This window comes from Nyctereutes procyonoides, unplaced genomic scaffold (genome assembly GCF_905146905.1).
Source record: "Nyctereutes procyonoides isolate TBG_1078 unplaced genomic scaffold, NYPRO_anot_genome, whole genome shotgun sequence".
Taxonomy (NCBI): Eukaryota; Metazoa; Chordata; class Mammalia; order Carnivora; family Canidae; genus Nyctereutes; species Nyctereutes procyonoides.
The window spans coordinates 1,739,919-1,762,502 of NW_026575042.1; the positions used below are offsets into that span (position 1 = coordinate 1,739,919).

The 22,584-nt window shown below is 54.4% G+C and overlaps 1 protein-coding gene across 3 annotated transcripts in view; it reads right to left on the minus strand.

Annotated features, from left to right (window-relative positions):
• Nucleotides 1-1,342: 1,342 nt before the first annotated feature.
• ABHD12 (abhydrolase domain containing 12, lysophospholipase) overlaps nt 1,343-22,584 on the minus strand; it is a 69,897-nt gene continuing 48,655 nt past the window's right edge. For all 3 annotated transcript variants that reach the window (XM_055320878.1, XM_055320879.1, XM_055320880.1), the window contains exons 3-13: nt 18,824-18,929; nt 15,785-15,904; nt 12,374-12,404; nt 10,712-10,757; nt 8,576-8,705; nt 7,434-7,471; nt 6,939-7,018; nt 5,727-5,809; nt 3,818-3,896; nt 2,789-2,916; nt 1,343-1,896 (exon numbers count right to left, since the gene is read on the minus strand). In XM_055320878.1, coding sequence (XP_055176853.1) covers nt 1,857-1,896; nt 2,789-2,916; nt 3,818-3,896; nt 5,727-5,809; nt 6,939-7,018; nt 7,434-7,471; nt 8,576-8,705; nt 10,712-10,757; nt 12,374-12,404; nt 15,785-15,904; nt 18,824-18,929 — 881 coding nt within the window. In that variant the 3' untranslated portion in view covers nt 1,343-1,856. The remainder of the gene's footprint in view (nt 1,897-2,788; nt 2,917-3,817; nt 3,897-5,726; nt 5,810-6,938; nt 7,019-7,433; nt 7,472-8,575; nt 8,706-10,711; nt 10,758-12,373; nt 12,405-15,784; nt 15,905-18,823; nt 18,930-22,584) is intronic.

Sequence of the window (22,584 nt, forward strand, 5' to 3'; positions counted from 1 at the left end):
GCCCTGGGGACGAGGGCACGTCCCCCTGGAGCCGTCTGGGATCTGGGGGCGCCAAGTGGCTCCCAGGACACACATGTAAACCACAGAATTGACTTGACGGCTGTGCGTGTCTGCATCTGTTCCTTCTGTTCCCCCCTAAGACTGGTTCTGTATCGTTGGGGGTTACAAATGCCACAGCCCACGGTTTGGTTCAGGCTTCGTTAATCACTGGGGGGGGGGGGGCGCGTTTGGAACTGATGAACTGCCATGAGCGAGTGAGGGCCCCGTCCCTGCTTCCTGCTCCCTGTTCCTCAGCCCGCCTGTCAGGCCTGTCAAAGTACTGCAGCCCAACTTCATGGCCTGCCTCGCCCCCAGGAGGGAGCTGGGGTGGCTCACACAGACTGATGCGGCTGCGCAAGCGGCCCTACCTCCAGGCTTCTGTCACCCGGCACAGCAGTTACTGGGGAACATGGTGTGGGGGGGGCCATGCGTCTCCCTGAGGATGGGGTGTGCTGCCGCAGGGAGACCCAACCCAGGAGGCGGCAGGGGCCTGTCCAACAGGAAGAACATACACCTGGCAGGAACACACCTCGGGGGAATGTGTTTCAACCCATTTGTCAGAGGCCTGGTTTCCCGGATGTGAGTATCACTGGGGGCAGCTTGCAGGTGCCTGCCCCTGCGTCGGCACCTGGGCCCCCAGGCAGGCTGAGGGCGAGGCCCTCCATGCCCCGGGGGAATCTGCGCCCCCTCGACTGGAAAGCCCCAGAGCTTCAGGACCTGGAGCAGTCGGCTGTTGGAGCAGTGGGTCTAGGGGGTGGGGGGTGGATCCTCGCTCCGCCTTCCTTACCAGACCCGGCGTCCCTGTCCCCTCACTCCTCAGGTTGCACGGAGCTGGTCCCACTGGGCACCGGGCCACTGGGCAGCAGGGTCTGCAAGGGCGGCCGAAGGGCAGGGCGGCTCTTTGACAAAAGGTTTGAGCCCCGCACCCCCCATTCCTCTCAGTGGGTGAACGAGGCCATGCTCGAGGGCCAGAGCGAGAGATCCCACGCTCTGCTGCCCCAAGGCTCTTCACAGACCGGTGCCAGGGGCCAGCCTGGCATCTGTGGGTGCCACCCCAGAGCCTGCTGAGTGACACCAACATCCTGCAAGCCCGCTCCGGGTGAGGTATTTTAGGGAAACACCCTCTGTCCCATCTGGAGAGCTGGCCCCTCACAAACACACCTCGCCCCTCCTTGCACAGGCCTCCCCATCCAGAAGGAGAAAAGGCAGCTCCAGGACGTCCGTCCTTGTGGAGCCGCCCCTTCTCCCATGGGCTGGACCCTGAGCAGGGCCTGGGGCAGCTGGAGGTGCCACCAAGACATGACAGATGGACCACCACCACAATTTTATTCTTAAATAAATGCTCAGTCCAAGGCCAGGTTAGGTGGACAGGTGGGGAGAAAGCAGAGCAAGTGCAGGTCGTGGACCCATCCCCCACTGTGAGGCCCCGGGGAACAAAGGGTGCTGGGGGGAGGGCTGGGACCGCCGCCATCTCACGCAGCTTGGTCCCCAGACCCCACACCCCCGCCCCAGGACCCCTGGGCCCAGCTCAGCAGGTGTGGGGTCCAGCAGCGGGGGGCTGGCCTGCATGGTCACTGTCTGCCCGACAAGAGCTCAGGTTCAGGGGCAATAAGAGGGATGGGATCACACGCCAACAACCTGTGCCTTCCACGGACAGCCACGCTCCCAGCTGCCCAGGGTGGGCGCCCTGGGTCAGCTGGGCCTCCTCCGCCCGCCCCAGCTGGCATCTGGGTCCTCTGTCCAGGAGCATCAAGGACGCTGTGCGGCCACAGCAGACGGGAGGGCAGAGGTCTTCATGCTCCTTCAGGCAGCAGGACTCAGTGCTGGCGCCCGGGTTCTGACTTCCCCAGGAACTCCCTAGACAGGACAGGACAACCGTCAGCAGCCACCAGGGTCCTGTGGCCCATGGTCTCCGTCAGCCCATCCCAGGAGGACCAGCACCCACACAGAAGGCCTGAGTGACAGACCCAGGGCACCAACGGAAAGGCCTGGTCAGACCCCGACCCTGTAGGGGCAGAGACCGGGTCTCGGGCTGCTGTCCTTCGTTCTAAACTCTAGAGCTACACTCCAGGCTTGATTTTCTGGAACGTGTTCCTCTTGCGCTAGGGAAATCATAGCCCTAGAGCAAAGCCATACTCCTTCAGCCCTCAGGGCCCTGCTGAGGTGACCACGGCGGGCTGATGGGGGTAGGCTGCCATCAGACTCCCCGAGGGCCGGTCCCGGCACCCCAGTGCCAGCAGCCCCATGAAAGCACCCTGCAGGCCACCGGCACAGCGGGGGCTGCCTGTGCCTGGGATGGGGGCAGGGGGTTGGGCCTCACCCTGTCCACACTGCCCTTGGCCACTGTCTTGCCCTCATGCTTGGGCTCCGCACCTGGGAACGGGATGGGTGCCCACAGCCCAGCCACAGTCCCAGCCCAGACTGGCCGCGGTGGTGCAGCCAGGAGCACAGCCTCCCTCCAAGAAGCAGCTGAGGCCAAACAGGCTTCTGGGAGCTGGCCCGGGGTCTCCCATGTGCTATATGCCCCAGGCCGGCCCCAACAGCTGTGTGGGCACCACAGGGTCTGGGGTGCCCCCCGAGGTGGGTGTCTACACAGCCTGCACAACCCACGTCTAGGGGAGTCACTGCCCTGTGTGATTGTGGCAGCAGTCAGCACGCAAGCCCTCTGGAGATGGAAGGCTCTTGAGGGACAGGAACGCCTGGCCTAAGCCTTCACCACCCAGTGAGTCCCAGGTGGGGGATATCTCACCTCAGTATCCGTGGAAGCTCAGGGCTCTTGTAGATGTACTTGTGCCTGTAGCCAAGGTCTGAGTGAAAGGGGATAAACTGAACTTTGAAGTCTCGGAAGCTTCGAGATGGAGCAGCGATGTTGTAGAGCTGGCACAGGGGAGACATGACGGGTCAGCACCCACAGGCACCTGGTGGTCCCCCTGCAGGCAGGGAGGCCGCTGCCCCGGGAGGAGAACCGGAGCACCCCACCAACAATGCTGCTACCCTGCAGCCAGCCTGGCCAGGGCTGCTGATGAGCACCCAGCCCCCAGCCCCCAGCTAGGGACCCCATCCTCACACCTCTCTCCCAGGTGGCCCTTCCTCAGGGGCGGCCGGCCGTGAGGGGCGCGCTGGCCTGACGGCTCACCCCGGGGCCGGGCTGAGGCCCAAGCAGTGCTGCTGGGCGGCCTGTGCCGGCTACAGGGGGCTTTAGGGGAGGACACCTGCACGCTGGCACCCCCGGCCCTCCACACTCGCCCCCCGGCCCCAGCATCGCCACGCCAGGCAGAACGTCCCCCACGACACTCACCGACACATCTAACGCTGTCTCCCGGCAGCAAAGGCAAAACAAACTCAGCAAAAGCAAACACGGAGGCCTCACAACACTTCGGTCCCCGAAGCAGTCCAACCCCCAAGGTTGTGTATCAAGTGTACTGACTGCGACCCCGCGCTGTGGCCGGGCATCCTCTCCCCTGAGAGTTCTCTCCCTCTGGCCAACCACTGTGAGCCCTCCTGGCTAAGCAGCTAGTGGTCAGGCTCCGTCAGGCCAGGACCCCCCCTACTCACCCTCTCATCTCCTTTTGCCATCACCGAACATACTGGTCAAGAAGCCCACACCCTCTGACTGCTCTGTGCTCACAAGGTGTCACCCGTCGGCCGCCACCCAAGTCTCCTTCAAAAGGGGCACCTGCCAGCAGCAGAACCCCTACACATGCACGTATGCCCGGCCTGGCCTCAACGGGAAGCTGCAAGCCACCCGCCCGCACCAGGGGCAGCACCTGACACCCACCTTTCTGCCAAGCTGGAAGGGCACGACCGGGTCATCCTCCGCGTGCAGGATAAGCAGGGAGCAGGAGATGTGCTTCACACTGCGGGAGGACATGGGGCTAGACCACAAGCCCAGGAGAGGACTGGGCCTCAGGCCTGCCTATGGCAGGCACCTGACTTCAGTGCGGGCTTCGCCATGGTGCTCACGGCTAGAATCCCACTGGCTTTCCGTAGAGAACTAAAAGTTGATTTAGTTTTTTTAAAGATTTTATTTATTCATGAGAGACACAGAGAGAGGGGCAGAGACAGAGGCTGAGGGAGAAGCAGGCTCCATGCAGGGACCCAGGATCACGGGACCCCTGGATCACGGGACCCCAGGATCACACCCTGGGCCCAAGGCAGATGCTCAAACGCTGAGCCACCCAGGCATCCCTAAAAGTTGATTTCTTAGATGTTAGTAGCACCATCTATTCAGTCAAGTCTAGAGATCAATTCATTCACCAAATTTGCCCCCTGTGTATTTTCTGGAAATTAAAATGATTATTTCTGCCACTAAATATATTCTTTGAAATTTACAAAACAATATAATTTAGATGGGCTAAGAAATTTATTGCAAATGAATGTTTACTAAAAAAGCCCACACCCTCTAACCTTTGTTAAAAATGACATTCAGGTCACCCTGTTTACAAATAAATTAATGTTTTCAACAGGTTCACAGATCCAAGCCCTCTAGCAAACCACAGACGGGCCTGGTTCTGGTGGTTCCAGACTGATCTGGGGGCTCCATGAAGACAGCACTGGGCAAGCCTGGCACCTGGCAGGACCTGGGCCAGGAGACTCGTCACCCCACAGACACCCGGCCTGTCTAGCACTCTGTGCTTCTGCTACTGGTGCACATACCCGCTCCCCCTGCCCTTTGCTTCCAGGGAGGGGCCTTTCTGCTGCGAGGGTCACACTTTGACAGTGGAATCTTTTTAGGATTTCCACTGTAAACAGTACATCCTAACCTTTACCCACCTCTAGAGAAGGCCAAGTTCACCCGATGTCGCCTGCTGTCACCTCAGAGCCGCCCATGGAGGGGCTTGTGACTCCCAGTGGGGGAAGCACGACCAGCCCCCCAACTCTCAGCCAGGAGCATGGCCAAGGGGCAGCTTCGGGGGGCCCAACACTCACTGTGGTGCTTGTGGTTGGAATCCAGGTTTTTTCAGATTATTCTTCTCTAAGTTCCAAAACAATATTTATAAATAAGCAGGTTTTGTGCCTATGTCTACTCAAATTTTAGTTTTAGAACCAAAACACATAATTAAGGGGAAAAATATTCCATTTTTCACATTTACTTCAAAGTGTAAATTCTTAAATGTTAACTGAATATTTATTGTTTTTTAAGATTTATTTATTTTAGAAAGCGAATGGGGAGGGGCAGAGGGAGAGAATCTCAAGCAGATCCCAGCTGAGCGCAGAGCCTGACATGGGGCTAAATCCCCCAACCTTGAGATCAGGGCCTGAGCCGAAACCAAGAGCCGGATGCCTAACTGACTTGAGACACTCAGGCACCCCAAGAGAAATATTTTAATAGTGAACTTTGTAACATCTTTCTATACCAAACATATGTCAAAAGGCTGAGGCAGCATCCTTCTTTGAGTGACAGTTCCTGTTACTGCTCTAGAACCTGTGGGGAGCTCTGGTTCTGAGGGACTATTGTCAAATAAAACCGCCATACAGACATGCTGTCTCCCTGTTGCTTTACCACCACTACAGTCTTTTCAAATCCCTTCTCTCCCATTTGCAGCTCACAGCCTGATGTGCCCCCTACAAAGGCTGGATGGTTAGAGGAGAGCCCCAGTATTCAGAATCTGGTGAGGGTGACTGGTCCTGGGGGTTCTTAGTGTTTTTTTAAATTGAAAAATGAGATATTGTACTGCAGTACTTACTTTTCATCATTAGCAAATTTAATTCCGCTGCTTGTAATGGGGTCAAGGAAGAACCAGTCAAACCCAGGGAAGTATCGATATATCTGAAGGCGACATGGAAACAAGAGAGGCAGAGGCACCGGTTACAACAGCCACAGAGAAGGCTGGGCTCAAGGGTTTAGACAGGCTGACGAGTGCCCAAAGGTCTCCCCTGCTTCCAAGTGGACTGAGCTGAGGCCACACCACCCCTGCCATTGGACCACAGCCTCCCTGCTTGAGAGGCTCCTGGACTGGCCTGGCATGGCTGTCCCCAAAACAGGCTCCCATGCCACAGGGCAGCAGCTGGGCAGAACTGGCTCTGAGACAATGCTTCCCACAGACACTAGGGCCTCCAGCCCTGGGAAAACGAGTCCATGTGACTTGGGAGTAAAGCAGCATCAGAGGAGACTATACAGGACTCCTCTGGTCACCAGGACACAAGGCCTACAAGACACAGCAGGACACAGAGAAGACTCTCTGGGCCAGGCTTGGAAAGGGAGGGTCCAGGGCCTCAGTCTCAGCATGGAAGGAGGGCCTGATTCACCTGGAACCCCCACCAGCGTTCGCCCTAGATGTTAGCTGGAGCCACACCTGGGAGAGCCTGGCTGCCGAGCACCATCCATGTGTGCAGGGAGCAGGGCACCCACCAGCTCCAGGTCTGAGGAGGCAGCCACTGGCCTGGGCGGAGCTCTGGGGTCAATGAACCCTGGTGGGGGTTCCAGGGAGGCAAACCACACCAGAGGCAAGGCCTCCCAGGGGCCTGTTGTCCTTGGACAGTCCAACTGTGAACCTGTGCTTGTGCCTGGCCACAGAGTTTTAAAATTCCAGGCAGCTCCATTTCAGGCCAGTGCCCTGAACTAAACAAGGATTACATTTTAACACAATCTGCATTTCTCCAAATATTTAAATGATATTTCCTATGATTTTTATTATTTATTAATATTATTTATTCATGAAAGACAGAGAGAAACAGAGACACAGGAAGAGGGAGAAGCAGGCTCCCTGCAGGGAGCCTGATGCAGTACTCGATCCCAGGACCCAGGATCACGACCTGAGCCAAAGTTAGACGCTCAACTGCTGAGCCACCCAGGCGTCCCCCTATGATTTTTATTTTATACTTGCTTTCTTAAGAGTTACCCTTATAGTAATCATTTTAATAATAAAAAGTCAATTTTTAATAAGATCTGTACTTACCACTGAGAATGGATGACTCTTAGCTTCCTCACGGATATTAGTGAATGGAGATTCCAATATAAGGGCATCTGGAGGTGTCTCTAGATAAATACAACAAACAGGGAGCTATGAGGTGGGCAAGGCACCGCCACAGAGGCCCATGGGAGACACTGGTCCCCCAGACTTTGCCCCATTGGCCCCCCCGCACCGTTGGTGTGTGAAGAGTGCTCCCAGGGGACTCTTGGATGGCTGTGATTTGCTCCCTAGAGCCACACCTACTGACACTGTGTATCGGGAGCTCAGCCCTAAAGAGGCTCTGCCAGGTGCTCTAGAATCCAGAGGGAATGTGGGCGTGGGTCAGTTGAGGCCTTACCCAGACCCTGGTCTCAATGCCTGCCCCTGGGGCTCCGACACGACACCAAGCATGGCTGCGTGCTGCTCGTCCACCAGCATCCAATTCCCAAGCGGAGCCCACACCCACGCAACCAGGACTCACATGTCCACACAAGCCCTTACCTCGCTCACAGAGGCGCCGCACCAGATTTGTCGCCACCCTGAGAAGGGAAAAAGAAACAGTTCAGGTGAATGACGACGGAAGCTGTGAGATGAAACCAATCTGGTCTTCAAAGTGAACAAGAAGCTGTTGGACCTGTGGGGCGGTTGGTGGGGCGTGGGGGAGGGTGTGGACACAGATGCCCTAGGACGTGGGTGGGCCCTACCGCCCCTGCCATCAGCCGCCCCCCTCAGCCAAGGATGGTGCTGACACCCCCGGACCTCCCGCCACCCCAGGACTGCACTGGGAGGGTCCCGTGCAGACCGCACAGCAGGACGGCCTGCTCCTGCTCTGCCCGGGCTCCTGTGGCAGGCTCCACTCACTCTCCCCGGCACCACCCAGCCCGCAGCCCCCGCCCCGACTGCCGGGTGCTGTCCGAGGTAAGCAGCAAGGGGAGGCAGCAGCTAGGGTCACTGCCCCCAAGGAAGCCCCGCTGGAAACAGGATGGGTGCCAAAGGTCTCAGGACTCTGGGCAATGACAGCCCCACTCCTTTTACAGATGCCTCTGGACCTTCCATCAGCAGAGGCAATTCAGGCAGCCCCAAATGCAACATTAAACTGTTTTCCCATCTTGGCAGATGTAGGAAGGGAACCACCCGCTGCTTCTCCCCCAGGTTCTTTCTTGGGTGAGCCAAGCACAGGCTAAGTGGCCAAGGCTGTTTACAAACGTGCCCAGTTTGCAAGTAATCAAGGCCCAGCACTTGGGCATCTAAGCCAGCACCCACCCTCCAGAGCCAGGAGATGCAAAGTCTTTGTGCATCCAGGACCCGAGCCCCATCTCACGTTGCTCTAAAGACATCTCTCTGGGTGCACCCTTGGAATGGAGGCAAGTGCGCCTGTCTCCCGGCAGAGGGCGATGACCTACCCACCACTGCCTGGGTGTGTCTCAGATCATTTCTTGGGTTGAGGGGTTAAAGTAGCTCCAACTCTTTATGGGTTTTGTGGTGCTTCATCCCCTACCCTCACCAGGGGAATAAGGGCTGAGGCATGTTGGGACCCATGGTGTCATGGATCCAGAAGCCACAGGGCACTCTTGGAGAGACTGGGTAGAAAGTGGCCCCATGAAGACCTGCTCCCCCAAGGCTCCACCATGATGTGAACTCACCCAGTGCCTAGGGAATGACCCCAAATATACACAGGGTTGTCTCCACTCCGGGCTTTGATCCAGTCAAAAACATGGAGTGCATCATAGGTCATGCCTCGCTCTGATGGGGTTCCTACTGAGTCACCCCAACCTGGCAGGGGAGAAACAGCAAGAGGAGGAAGTCAAATCCAGCCTGTGGAACCTCCAGAAGAGCAGACTCAACCCTTCTTTCTCAACACGCAGCCCGGGCCTGTCGGGGACAAAGGAAGTCTCTGCCACCATCATCCACAACCCCATGCAAGGGGTATCTGGGCAAGCCCCCTCCTACTTCTCCCATATCCTCACCCCATTACAATTCCTGAACCCAGCCACCCACACACCCTTGTCCAAAGTCCCGATGAACAACTGACAGGACAGACAGACCCACAGATTCCTGCGGGCAGATGGCTCACTGGTGGGTGGCCAGCGTGACGGGCCAGTGAGAACCCACCCTGTCCAGGGGCCTCTGCAGGACAGGGAGGGGAGCCCACGACCAGCTCAGCCCAGCTGAGGACAGATGTGGGGAGTCAGGCTGGAGGCAGGGGCAGGATTCCAGGCTCAGGACAACTCTGACCCAGAAAGGGAAGGGGGTCCTAGAAGAGTAGAGGAAAGCTAACCATCTCTGCTCCTAGACCACATGTTCCCCCAGAGCCCTGCCCCAGGCTCTTGGAAAGGACAAATGCCACTGTCGTTTCTAGCAAGTCAGCAGTGAGTCATCATCAAGTGATCTGAAAGCCCAAGGCTCAGAAAGAGCCAGTTCTGCTGCATAAGCACACCCACAGTTAGTGAGCACAATGAGCTGCTTCCCCTGGGCACTCTGGATGCCAGATTAGGGGAGAGACGAGGCCTGATGAAAGGCCCAGGTGTGGACACAAGGAGGGACACAGGGACACAGACATCCAGAGCCCCCAGGAGAACTGGAGTAAGGAGGTGCTACAGAGGGGCACAAGACAGTGACACAGCTGCCTCTCTCTCACCGTGAGGTCTCTAGCCCCCCACAAGAGCAGAACACCCTGTAGCACGGAGAAAAGAGTAAGTGGGCTACTTTCTAGATGCTTATGTGCAGTTTTTCCCAACCCAGAACTTTCGAACGCTTTTCCATGAAAGAACCTTCCGTGCCACAGGCAGAGTAAGGCCCCCAGAGGTCCCATCCACATGTCTGGAGCTGGGGACTGTGTGAGATTATGTGGTTGGGGGAGGGGGAGGATGCAGAAGGGATTCAGGCCGCTGATCAGCGGATCTGAGATGGGCAGCAACGGCTCTCAGGCGCCGGCACAGTAGTCATATTGTGAGTAATCATAATGTCTACACAATGTGTGGCAGAGACAAAAGCCAGGGTCGGGGAGCCCAGGCCCAAGGACAGCTCTGAGAAGCTGGACAAGGTAAGGGACCTCCTGAAGGGACTGGCCCTGCCAGCACTTGGACATTAGCCCAGCGGCTGAAGATTCTGGACTTTTGGACCTCCAGAACTGCAAGATGAATCTGTGGAATCTGTGCCCTTTTAAGACGGCACGTTTGTGGTAATTTGTTACAGTGGTAAGAAGGAACTAATAACACAATGCCCACGCTCACTGCCTGAAAGCGTGGACACCACCACCCTCGCTAGCAGGTCGAACCAAGCCACTGAGACTCCAGGAGGCTGCTCACAGCCTACAGGAGATGGTCTGTCGTCTCTTCAGCACCAAGCCCTCTAACTCATTCAAGAAAGAAAAATCACTCGGCCAAGGAAGAATCTTCCTTCTCTCTCAATAGTTCTTTTTCCCGCTTTTAGAACTTCAACAAAACCAGCTCCCCTGCCCATAAGTCATGTCTGATGACCAGCTTTGGAGGAGTCAAAGTCCAGGAAAGAAAACCCAGCCTTTTCTGCACATAAAACGTGGCCAATAGAGACACGTGCAAGGGCTCCAGGCACCAAGGCCTCCCCTACAGGAGGGGTGCCCCTGGCGGCATGCAGGACACACACAGGGGCCCGTGTTCCCCCACGACCCCCATACTCGCCATCACTGCAGGGCAGGGCACCGCCCACTGCCAGCACCACCTCGGTCTCCCAGGGGACACCCCCTCAGCGGAGCCTGCCGTGGGGGGCGGGCTCAGACTCGTCCCTGCATTAAGACTCACCTCTGTAGTCAAAGGTGACCACGTGGTAACCAAGGGAACTCAGCACCTGTAGAGTGAAAAATAAATACCTGGGCAACAAATCCACACGTCCGAGATGGAGGGCCACTGGCCTCTGATGACCCCAGCTTGACCTTGGTCTCCATGCCCCGCACACTGTGCCAGCTGAAGAAAGTCTGCCCCCAGGCTGCCCCATCCTGTAACCGCACGTCCGCTGCTGCTGCAGGGCACACGGACGCCCTCCGCCCCGGCGGGACACGGAAAGATGGCTCTCTGCAGCTCAGACCAACAGTGCACCCCCGTGCCCTCATGGGCTCATGGGCAGCCGCCTTCCAGGAGAGACACCCAGAGACCAGGGACCCAGAAGGAGGGCTCTACAGTCAGGGTGCAACCCAGCATCTCAGACATTAAGTTTTGTTTTTTTTTTTTTCCAGACATTAAGCTTTTGTCAAATCTTTCTTTATAAAAACAAAATCCCTCTAAGACCACATGATCTCCTGGGTTAGGTGATAGAGTCCCTGCCTGAGCTCTCCTGGGGTGTGTCCAAGGCCAGGTGAAACTGGGCAGCCACCAGCACCCCCAGAATCACCTCAGGGAGGTGGTGTGCCTCCTCCAGGACCTCAGCAGGGACCACAGCTCTGCAAGCACACGCCCGCCCCGCCATGAGCCAATTCTGCCGGGGAACAAACCCTCTACAGCCCACAGCAACCCTCACCCTTGGTGCAGGAGGGACAGAGGACAAGACGCAGGTGCTTCCTGGCATTCTGTCCCTCTCTGTTGGCTTAGCCACTGCAGGCGTCCCTTCTGTGAGGGAGGATGAGGAAGATGGCCCTGGGGCCCCAGTACCTTTCCAGCTCTGACACTCGAGCTTCCAAAAATGATCACCAAGCAGCAGCGAGAGTCTGAGCGCTGGGAGACCCGCGGCCCCTCCGTGGTGGGCCTGAACCCAGGCTCCAGGGAGGGACCTGGCCGAGCGGAGCTCCAACCTGCAGCGAGCTGCAGGACGGCGGCTCCCTGGCCCTCGGTGCTCTCCAGTCGTGCCAGAGGAGAAACGCAGCACGTAACAATTTCATTGCCAATATCTGCTATATGATCCCCAATGTCCCTCATTCTGCTCTGGAAGCTTTCCCTGGAGCAGCATGACAGGGAAGCACTCCATGGCAGAAGCGGCCACGAGGCATTGCCATCAACCCTCTCACAAGGGCTGAGGGACCCCCTGCGGTTCACGCCTCCTGCAAGGGCGGCGGGGAAATAACACTGTGGTGACTTGCTTTCCTTCCTATACCACATGCACACCGCGGGCCTGCCACACACACTGTGCACGCGGCTCTGCCCTTCCTATGCCCTGCGACCACGAATTTGCCCGCCAAGCACCCTGCAAACGCTGCTCGGTCCTACACTATGTGGATACCACTGCCCAACATCACCCCACACTCTCTGCCCTCCTGGCAGCATCAGCCCTCCCAGCATCACCCACCCCACCCCTCCAGGCATGACCCCGCGCGCCCCACCCTCCTGGCATCAGCCCTCCCACCCCACCCTCCTGGCATCACACTGTGCACACCACTCTGCTTGTCCTATACTGTGTGGACACTGCTCTGCCCCCCCCCCACAGCCTGTGGACACCACTCTGTCCATCATACACTGTGTGCTGTCTTCACCTACCTTATAAAGCTCCACCCGATGGTCACCTCCTCTAGAGCGTCAAGGAAAAGGAAACAAGAATGGGTGTTAGCACATCTTCTCAAAAAGGCAGGCCCCAGGTCAGCACTGGAGTGTCTGGGTCCTTAGTGACTTGGTCCCCAAATCCATACAGGGAGGGTCAATGGTGGTCAGGTGACCTCCTCTGCAGGGCGTCATCGTGGCTCTATGCTTGTTTCTGGCAATACTGAGATAAGCAAGGGATAGTCTTAGCACTTTGGGGATATTTCTTAATTATTACCTTCTCCTATTTTTGACCAGGTGATACACAGGTACAATAGAAAACCCAGAAGATGGGATCCCTGGGTGGCGCAGCAGTTTGGCGCCTGCCTTTGGCCCGGGGCGCGATCCTGGAGACCCGGGATCGAATCCCACGTCAGGCTCCCGGTGCATGGAGCCTTCTTCTCCCTCTGCCTGTGTCTCTGCCTCTCTCTCTCTCTCTCTGTATGACTATCGTAAATAAATAAAAAAATTTAAAAAAGAAAAAAAAGAAAACCCAGAAGACACAGCAAGAAACACTCCTGCCCAGCATGCAGCCCCCCAGCTCCCCAGTGACCAGCATGTAGGCAGAAGTGAAAGTGCTTCTTTACTCAACACACACTCACAGGGACCTGCCACAGCCAATTCCAGTACTCTTTTTTTTTTTTAATTTTTATTTATTTATGATAGTCACAGAGAGAGAGAGAGGGGGGCAGAGACACAGGCAGAGGAAGAAGCAGGCTCCATGGACCGGGAGCCCGACGTGGGATTCGATCCCGGATCTCCAAGATCGCACCCTGGGCCAAAGGCAGGCGCCAAACCGCTGCACTACCCAGGGATCCCTCCAGTACTCTTTTTAGCAGTGGTTCACTTTCCTTTTTTTTTTTTTTTTTTTTTTTTTTTTTTACGATAGTCATACAGAGAGAGAGAGAGGCAGAGACACAGGTAGAGGGAGAAGCAGGCTCCATGCACCGGGAGCCCGACATGGGATTCGATCCCGGGTCTCCAGGATCGCGCCCTGGGCCAAAGGCAGGCGCCAAACCGCTGCGCCACCCAGGGATCCCAGTGGTTCACTTTCCTTCTCTTGCAGTCAATCTGGTTCTTTCCTGCCTGCTGTGAACCTGAGTTTTGCTGCCACGGCCATACCCTTCTGCATATGTGCACTCCACGTGTGGGATGCGTTCCTACACATAGAACTGCTGGGTGGAAGGTGTGTGTGATTGTAAGCTTGACAACTGCTGCCCAGGCATCTTCAGAGGGGTCCTGGCCCATCTCCCAGCTTCACACCCACAGATTAAGACTATGGTGGGCACTTGTCACAGACCTAAACAGGCTTCTATGGGTCCCAACTGTTTTGTGTCTCTACTTCTTTGTCCAAGGACTATCTATCCCTTCTCACACTTTGTCTAGTTGTTGGGCAGCCATTACTGTGGATGGACAGCAAAGTGGGGACGAGATCACCTCAGGCAGGAAAGCCTGTCAGCAGGCGAGCTCACCCTCTCCAGACTTCTCAGTTTTCCTTCTCTAGAGTGAGCACCACGGCCACTGCGGGTGTCGGCAGGGGCAGACAAGGAGTGTCCAGAGAGAGACAGGAATGAGACAAAGGAGGAAAAGCAATGCATTGTGCCACAGAAATACAAGGGAATGAGTTTCAGGACCAGAAGGAAATACTACAAAATGTTTCCGGTGATCTTTGGAAAAATTCCTGCTGGCTCTCGTTGGGATTGTTCAAATTTCCTACGTCAAGCAAAAAGAAGAGAGTTTAGCACATGACTCAGTGCGCAGCAGTAGCCGACGACTGGCTCTAAGGGAGTCAGGGCCGCTGCAATCCTGCCAGGCCTGTGGTGGGGAGTGGGGTATGGGGGAAGGGGAAGTACTTCCAAAGTCACAGTGTTCCTTCAAACTGAAGTTTCAGCTGACTTGGTCTTTTTTACCATGTGACTGGTATTGCTTAACTGAATCTTATTCCCAGGAAACTAGAAAATTTGCTCATTTATAGAAAGATGCTACCAGAGCAGTTATAACCACTTGCTCTTTGAAAAGCAGAAGAGAAACCCACTGGGGCTTATCCCAGAAAGAGAAGAAAGCAAACTGCCAAGTGCTTGCATGATTCCACTGCCAAGCACTCTGCTCACCAGGCACACCATCCTCATGAGCCGCACTTCCCAGACTCCCCGCAGTGTGCAGCCTCCCTGCCCTGACACCACCATAATCTCCTTGTTGGTTCTGCCTATAAAATGACCCCACGCCGAACCTCCCACAGTGGCCAAGGCGCCACACTGACCCTTATCTGGGCCCTGCAGTGGCCCTGTCTCCTGCCAGCTCCCGCCAGCTCTCTCTCATGCATCCCTAAGGAAGCTGCAACAACGGTGACCCTCCTGGGGGTTTCCAGGCAATGCTCTGTTCAGAAAATGCACCTCCTCCCTCACCCATGCTGTGCTCCCACAGATTCTCCTGAACAAGGTCGACCATGTGGGTAGAAGCAGCCAATCCCCAGCTAACCTGAAGGACATGCCATTAAAACCACTCTTGAAAAGCATCTGGGATAAACCTGAGCAAGGGCATGGCCTGCCATAGACAGTGCGTGCCTCAGCAGCAGCCCAGCAGGACACACTGGCATTGCTGGCTTCCAGCTGAGAGAGAGAATTCACACCCATCACCAACCCAACAGCATGGCGGGGTGGCCAGTGTGGCTGGGCTTATCTGTGTGCACTCAGCTGGGATACCTCTGCTTTTAGCCGTCCCACCTTCAATGTCACCTGACTCCTCAGCACTCACTGGCTCTTGCCAGGAAGTGTGCCTCTTCCCCCAGAAGGGCATGCCTACCAGCATTAAATGCCAGACTGCCTCGCCCCTCAGATGGGATGACAAACCAGCCAGTGAACAGGAGACCACACTCCCCAGGGGCGCTGCGGCCCTCAACTATCACAACGACCCCTCACTCACCGGGAACCCTCATTCACTGTGTCATAGGCCCTCCCTTTACCCCCCCCCCAGAGATGTCAGGAAGAAGGGACCCCCTGACTCTGGCTGAGGATCTGGGTCACAATGACAGAGACACAGCCTCCTCCGCGCCACTCAGGTGCAGCGAGCCCAGATACGGGGCCTCTGGACAACGCTGCCCACATCTGCTTAACACGGGGTGGGGGGGGCGGTCCCGAGGAAAGTGCACCGGGCCCACCTGGCGGGCAGCTCTGCTGTGCTCTGAGCCTGGGGATATGGCTTCAGGGGAGTTTCACCCTGACCCCTTCCCCACCAAGCCCCTCTGCTTTTTCCTGTGTTCTTGGGATGCTTCACAGCCCCGCTGCCTGCACACTCCCTCACTGCAGTGGGTCAGCAGACCCAACCAGGCCAGCACTGCAGCGACCACACGCCACGTGGGGTCCTCTCCCTCACCTGGTGCCTGCATTCCCATGGAGGTACAGGATGATAGGGTGGCTGGAAGCCAAGGCATCCTCGTACCACATCTGGTCCTTTCCTTGGGCGTCCTTCCACCAGACAGCAGGGACAGTGTGCCTGGAAACAGAAGCAGCATGGAGTGGCATGATCAGATGAGGGTGACTGCTGATAGAAAGACACAGGATGAGAGTCACAACCAAGCAGAGAGCAGGACAGGTGGGCCGGGGAGGCAAACTGCCTCCATCACCAAACGAAAGAACTACAGAGCTCTCAAGCTCTAGAGCTGGCTGCTGACAGCCTAGGTAGATTTTCTGACTTGTACCCAGGCCCCTCTGGGCCACAGAAGCTCCCCTGGTAGCAGTTGGCCAGGGGTGGGGGTGGGGGTGGAGTTTCTCCCATATGAACTGGACACTCTGTAAGGTAAGATCTAACCTGGCTTGGTCACCAGGCCTTCACTCAGGCCTCCCACAAAATGAATGCTTAATAAATACTAGCTGAATAACACCATCCCCCCTCACACATACCCATATTTTTAAGCTATACACAATTTAATTCACAACATACTTAAGATAGTTCAGGCTGTCACAGATGCTAATTCAGCAACACTGATCTTTTTTTTTTTTTTTTTTTGTAATTTATGATAGTCACACAGAGAGAGAGAGAGGCAGAGAGAGAAGCAGGCTCCATGCACCGGGAGCCTGACGTGGGACTCGATCCCGGGTCTCCAGGATCGCGCCCTGGGCCAAAGGCAGGCGCTAAACCGCTGCGCCACCCAGGGATCCCTTTTTTTTTTTTTTTTTTTAAGCAACACTGATCTTTACAAGCTGGATCAGAAGCCTGGAAATCCTTAAGCACCATTTCTAATGTATAGCACATTGCGGAGCCTGCTCACCAGGCATCTGGGAGCAGACCTGTCTCTGTAGGAGGAGACACTACAGGCGAACATGCTGCATGAGTGACCTGGCAGTCAGCCTGGCTCATCCCACACCTGGCCGGGCAGGTGCACTCTGCCTCTCTAGCCAGAACTACCCCTCAGAGAGATGCTCCAGTGAATCTGAAGTCAGTCCACACCAAATACTGTTAATCCCTGGGGAGGGTCTGAATTAATGAGATTTTTCTATAAAACACATTCACATTTATTAGCAAGAATTCTTGCAAATATTAAATGGCCATTTTAAAATTTTCTAGCTCTTAAGTTTTGGCATTTCACTTTTTTTGGGCAGTGGGTGGGGCAGAGAGAAGAATCTTAAGCGGACTCCACACCCAGTACAGAGCATGATGTGGGGCTCGATCTCACAACCCTGAGATCACTATCTGAGCTGAAACCAAGAGTCAGATGCTTATCAACTGAACCACCAGGTGGCCTTGGCGTTTAACTTCTAATGTTTCTTTGACCATTTCTAGAGGATCGCATTTTGGGTGGTTCTGATCTTAATGATCACTTCTTCAGCAATTACAAACCCATGGGACCGAAAGGCACATTTTAAGGTCTGGAAGCTGATGCACTGCCAAGAGCCAACTGACCCTAAACCACGGCTCCTAACACAGGCCCCAAAAGCTCCAAGCCAGAGGAGAGGGACCTGTTCCCAGGGCTCTCCTGCCCCCTGCCAGGTGGAGAGTTTACGCCCCCAGAGAGGCAGCTGAAGACAAGACTGCTGCCCCAGGGCTTACACTGTCCTCACAACAGCAGAGGGTGCAGACTTGGGCAGGCAGCCAGGGCCCAGCAGCACACAGCCTGGTGTCAGTATGCTGAGTCTCCCCATTGTCGTCACTAAGTACAATCTTCTTAGGTGACTGCTGTGAGAGCTTTCAGCCTAAATATCCACAGCACACACACCCCTCTCAGAGTAGACCACCCTAAGCACTAGCCACGGAAGAGGTCCTCATCTTCACCAACAATCCCTGTCCCATCTCAAAGCACAGACCACACTAATCAGCGGGAAAGCCGACTAATTCCCAACCAACAAGTTCTGAGCAAAGCACATCACGCTTCTGACCGAAGACATGAGAGCAAAGTGTCCCAGGTACACACATTGGTCAGTAAATACAGGACTGAATTAAACCAGAAATAACAAAAGCCTAATCCCAGCATCAGCTCCTACAGCAGTAGGAGCATTTAATGTTCTCTACCCAGGACCACAGATGTGGCTACAACCCTTCACAGCCCACAGCACTTCGCCTTGAAGCATCTCCCATGCACAGCACTCTTCTGTGAGGGCAGAGGGAGACATCACAGCTACTGAGAGAAACCCTGCTAAAGGGGTAGGGATGCCAGGCTACCTCTGAGAGAATACAGAAAATGAAACAGAAAACTTGGTCATTTTAAATTTAGTAGCAAAAACATCCACTTGTCCGTAGGGAAAAGTAAGAAAACACATTCCAAGGGAACAGAAAGAAGTCATAGGACTTAAGTCCCACTTAAATTTGTGACTCGGGGGATCCCTGGGTGGTTCAGCAGTTTAGTGCTTGCCTTTGGCCCAGGATGTGACCCTGGGGTCCCGCGATTGAGTTCCACATCAGGCTCCCTGCATGGAGCCACCTTCTCCCTCTGCCTGTGTCTCTACCTTTCTCTCTCTCTCTCTCTTTCTCTCCATCTCTCTCTCTCTCTCATAAATAAATAAATAAATCTTAAAAAAAAAAAGAAAGCAGCTTATTTAAAAAAATAAAAAATAAAAAAATAAATTTGTGACTCAAAAGAGTCAATACAAGAGGGAAAAGCCACATTATCAGTGGCTGGAAGCGCTGCATGTAAAGACACTCAGCTGTTCTCAAGGTCCAGACATTTCCCTTGTCTGAGGAGACAGGGGCTCCCGTGCTCACATTTCTTCCTTCTCCCTGGAAGTAAGGCTCTTGCCCACAGACAACCCGGTTCACACAGCCTTCGCTGTCTCAAAGCCTCGGAAGAGCTAGTGCCGTCTCATCGTGCTCCATTATGATCAAACTTAGCCAAGATCTCTGCTTTGGAAACGGAGGGGGAGGGTAAAAACGGATGGGCAATCGTCCTGGGCAATCCCGGCCATGCTGCCGCCCACTCACCAGACTCCAATGGTCACATCTTCCTCTGGCTGGAGGTAGTAATTACACGTGTGATTCAAACCTTGATCCTGTGGTTTTTTCAAGTCAATGAAATAGGGAACCCTCACTGTGGAGGACAAAGAGATGGAAACCAAGATTAGTGGGGGCAGACGGACACACATGTACATGCACAGCAGATGCCAAGCTCTCAGGAAGTGCTGAGTCCTTTCCAACCCAAGGCATCCCAGTCCACACAGCCCTCTGGCCTCAGGTGCAGGGCTGGCAAGCAAGCACAGGAACACTGTGAGCACGCCGGCACATCCCTTAGCAAGGGCGAGGTCTGAGCACAGATGGACCCCCTGATGGTTGCGGTTGTGTGTGTTTTTTTTTTTTTGTTTTTGTTTTTGAGAGAGAGTGTGAGACAGAGAGAGTGAACATGTGAGGAGGGAAAGGGACAGGAGAGAAAGAGAATCTGAAGCAGGTTCCACACACAGTATGGAGCCTGACAGAGGACTCGATCTCATGACCCTGAGACCATGACCTGAGTTGAAATCAAGAGTCGGATGCTTAACCAAGTGAACCAGGCACCCCAAAGATTGAAAAACTTAAAAAAAAAAAAAAAGTTGAGGTGAGATTTACTCACTTTATAAAATGGCGACTCCCAAAAGGGCAGGATGGTCCTGACCTCTAGCCAATCCCACCTTACATAAGGGAGTCACACACATCAGCACAGTTTTCTCTGGCAAAGAAAGTAGTTTCATTACGTAACTGCACATATCCACGTGGCACAAAAGCCAAACGTGCTCATCTCCTACTGCCGTCCCATTCCTGAGCCACAAGCATTGACCTCCCACCTCAGGGCCTTTTTCACTTACTGTCCTCTGCATCTGAGTACCCTCCCGCCACATTTAGCTCTCATTCCTCAAATGCCCACTGTAGCTCGCTACACATCTGCTGAAGAAATGAAATACCCACTCATGAGGACATGGGGATGCACACATGCTCATTCCCCAGAAATTCCCTGAGCATTTCAGACCATGCAAGGAAAGAAATCCTTCCACGAGGGTGGTTTTTGTACCTCCAGCTTCTTAACCCACCTCTTCCCCAAGAAGACTACATTTTTTAAACTTTATTACTTTCTCCAAAAAGAAAAAGGGCCATGAAAGGAAGCGGCACCACATGTCCTGGTGCTTCCCACCATTCCTGAGCTGTGCGTGTGTGCCCTCTTGCAGCACCTCCTGTGACAAACACACCACCTCTTCCACTCTATAGCTCCGTTAGCCACCAGCTCACACATCACAGGCCTGGGACTTACATGTAGGCGGCCTGACTCCACAGCCCACACTCCTGACCCATCACACAGGAAGGAAGGTAATGGTAAATGATACTGACTGGCCCTCATGTCCTTCTTAGGACGTTGATGTGTGCCCTCCCCAACCCCAGGATACACTGCAGTCCCAACCCCCAGCCCATCAGAATGTGGTCTTACTTGGAAATAGGGTCTTTACACAGATAATCAAGCTAAAATGAGGTCAGAAGGTGGACTCCAATCCAGTATAGGTGGTGTCCCTATTGACAGGGGAAATTGGGATACAGACAAGGACAGACGAGGACAGTGTCAAGACAGCAGGAGAGGGCTGTGTGCGGACAGAGGCAGAGGCTGGAGGGGTGCAGCTAGAAGCTGAGGGACACTGCACACTACTGGCCACCACCAGAGGCCAGGGGGAGGCAAGGAAAGACTATGCCCAGAGTCTCAGGGAGCCTGGCCCTGCTGATACCTTCATTTCAGCTTCCAGGCTCTAGACCTGGGAGACCAGAAATTGCTATTGTGTTAAGCCGTCTAGTTCGTGGTATTTGTTACAGCTGCCTCCAGGGACCAAAGCAGCCATGTATGGAGGTAAGATTTTACTCTAGCAACAGGACTCAGAGAAGCTCCTGAGCAGAGAGAAAGCTGGCAAGGGCCTCTGTTTCCCATGCTGTTTCAGATGCAGGTACCTCCTCCCACAGTGTCCATTCTGGGACACTGGGCCATGCTGTGGAAGCTGGTGGCTGCAGCCTCATGCATCTCATGTACCAGCTCATCATCTGACAACTGTGAATGAAAGGACGTCCTCCATACAACTCTGAAAACCCAAACCCGGCCCCAGATTCCCTTAATTCCACTCCTGAGACAGGAGTTATTCACCTCATGTCCCCATGCCAAACAGAAAGTGGGCGTCATCAAGGCTGAGGGCACTTGGCTTCCACCAGCTCAGTGCTCGGGCCTCAGCTTGTTCTGTGTTGGGGGAGAAGGTGGCCAAGCTACTTCCACACTAGCCCAGAGCCCCCAAGAGGACCCCCTACCTGTGAACGATGTTCACTGAGGATTAGCAGCTAATTCCCAAAGCTTCCAGGCCTGAGGAATTTAGAAACTGAGAAGCTGCCAGATTCTACTTCAGGAAGACCTCATTCCACAAGACTTGTCCTCCCATTCACTTTTATTTCCATTTTAGAAATAATTGTGAAAAAGAAGGCAGCGAATGTATCAAGTCCAGCAGACTTGGTAACAGAGGAACCTCTGGCCTCCAAGTGCCTCTCTTCTCATGGGGCCCCTCCAGAGAGTAGAGGTCCGTGGTCAGTCCTGGGGGGTCAACTCCAGAGACTTGTGGCCAGAGGAACCACTGGCAACCACTGGTCTAAGCAAGCAGAATGCCACAAAGGGATGGGGTCAAGGAGTGCAAGGGTAGGGTTAGATTATATGCCCAGGCCAGAACACACCTCACTCCTACTGGCTGGTAACAGCTGGGTACCAGGGCCCCCTGACCTCCTGTGCTATCCTTTGGCCAATGACCCTCGGGGCCCCACTTCATTCACAGCGTTGGAGCAGGGACACAGCACAGGGCAACCATAGGGCACATGGCAGGGGCAGGAGTGAGGAGTGTGGGACAGTGACCTGGCCCCTCACTGTTAGCTATGCAAGGTCGGCCTCACATGCAGCTAAGTGCACACAGCCTAGGAACCCAAAACACAGGCTGCTGTGCCTACAGGCCAGCAAGACCCATCCAGCTGCTTCAACCCCACTTCTGGCTTTTCTTCCTTCCCTTCTCCATTATCTACCCTCCAACCCACAAACTATGGGCATGATTTAGAAAGGATCTTGCACAAATGGTCTTCAGTCAATAATAGTGAGTCCATGAATAAATGGAAAACAACCCATTCTATCATCCCTTCTTTAGTCCATCTGCAAATGCACAATACGGTGAGAGGCTACAGCTACTTAGTCACAATGGACACTTCTGACCATCTGGGGATCTTACAAATTGGGGCACCCCCTCATCCCAGTCACAGGTGCACTGGAAGAGGGGTGGTGCCAACAAAAGGAGGGCCAGAGGGCTCTCTGGGTTTTATCAAACTCTAACACTGTGATGGGGGGCTGCCGGACTTCCATAAAAAGAAAAGGAATAAGAAAGAGTATGGAAGTTCCTCAAAAACTTAAAAATAGAAATATCATATGAACCAGTAATTCCACTACTGAGTATTTACCCAAAGAAAATAAAACACTAATTTGAAAGAATACATGTATCCCCAGCAGCCTTATTTATGATAGCCAAGATACAGAAAAAACCCATGGCTAGACAAATGGATAAGGACAACATGGTACACACACACACAACTATTACACAGCCTGAAAAAGGACAATCCTGCCATTTGTGACAACATGGAGTGAAGGAAGTCAGACAGAGATAGACAAATACCGTATGATTTCACTCATATGTAGAATCTAAAACAAAAACAGAAACAAA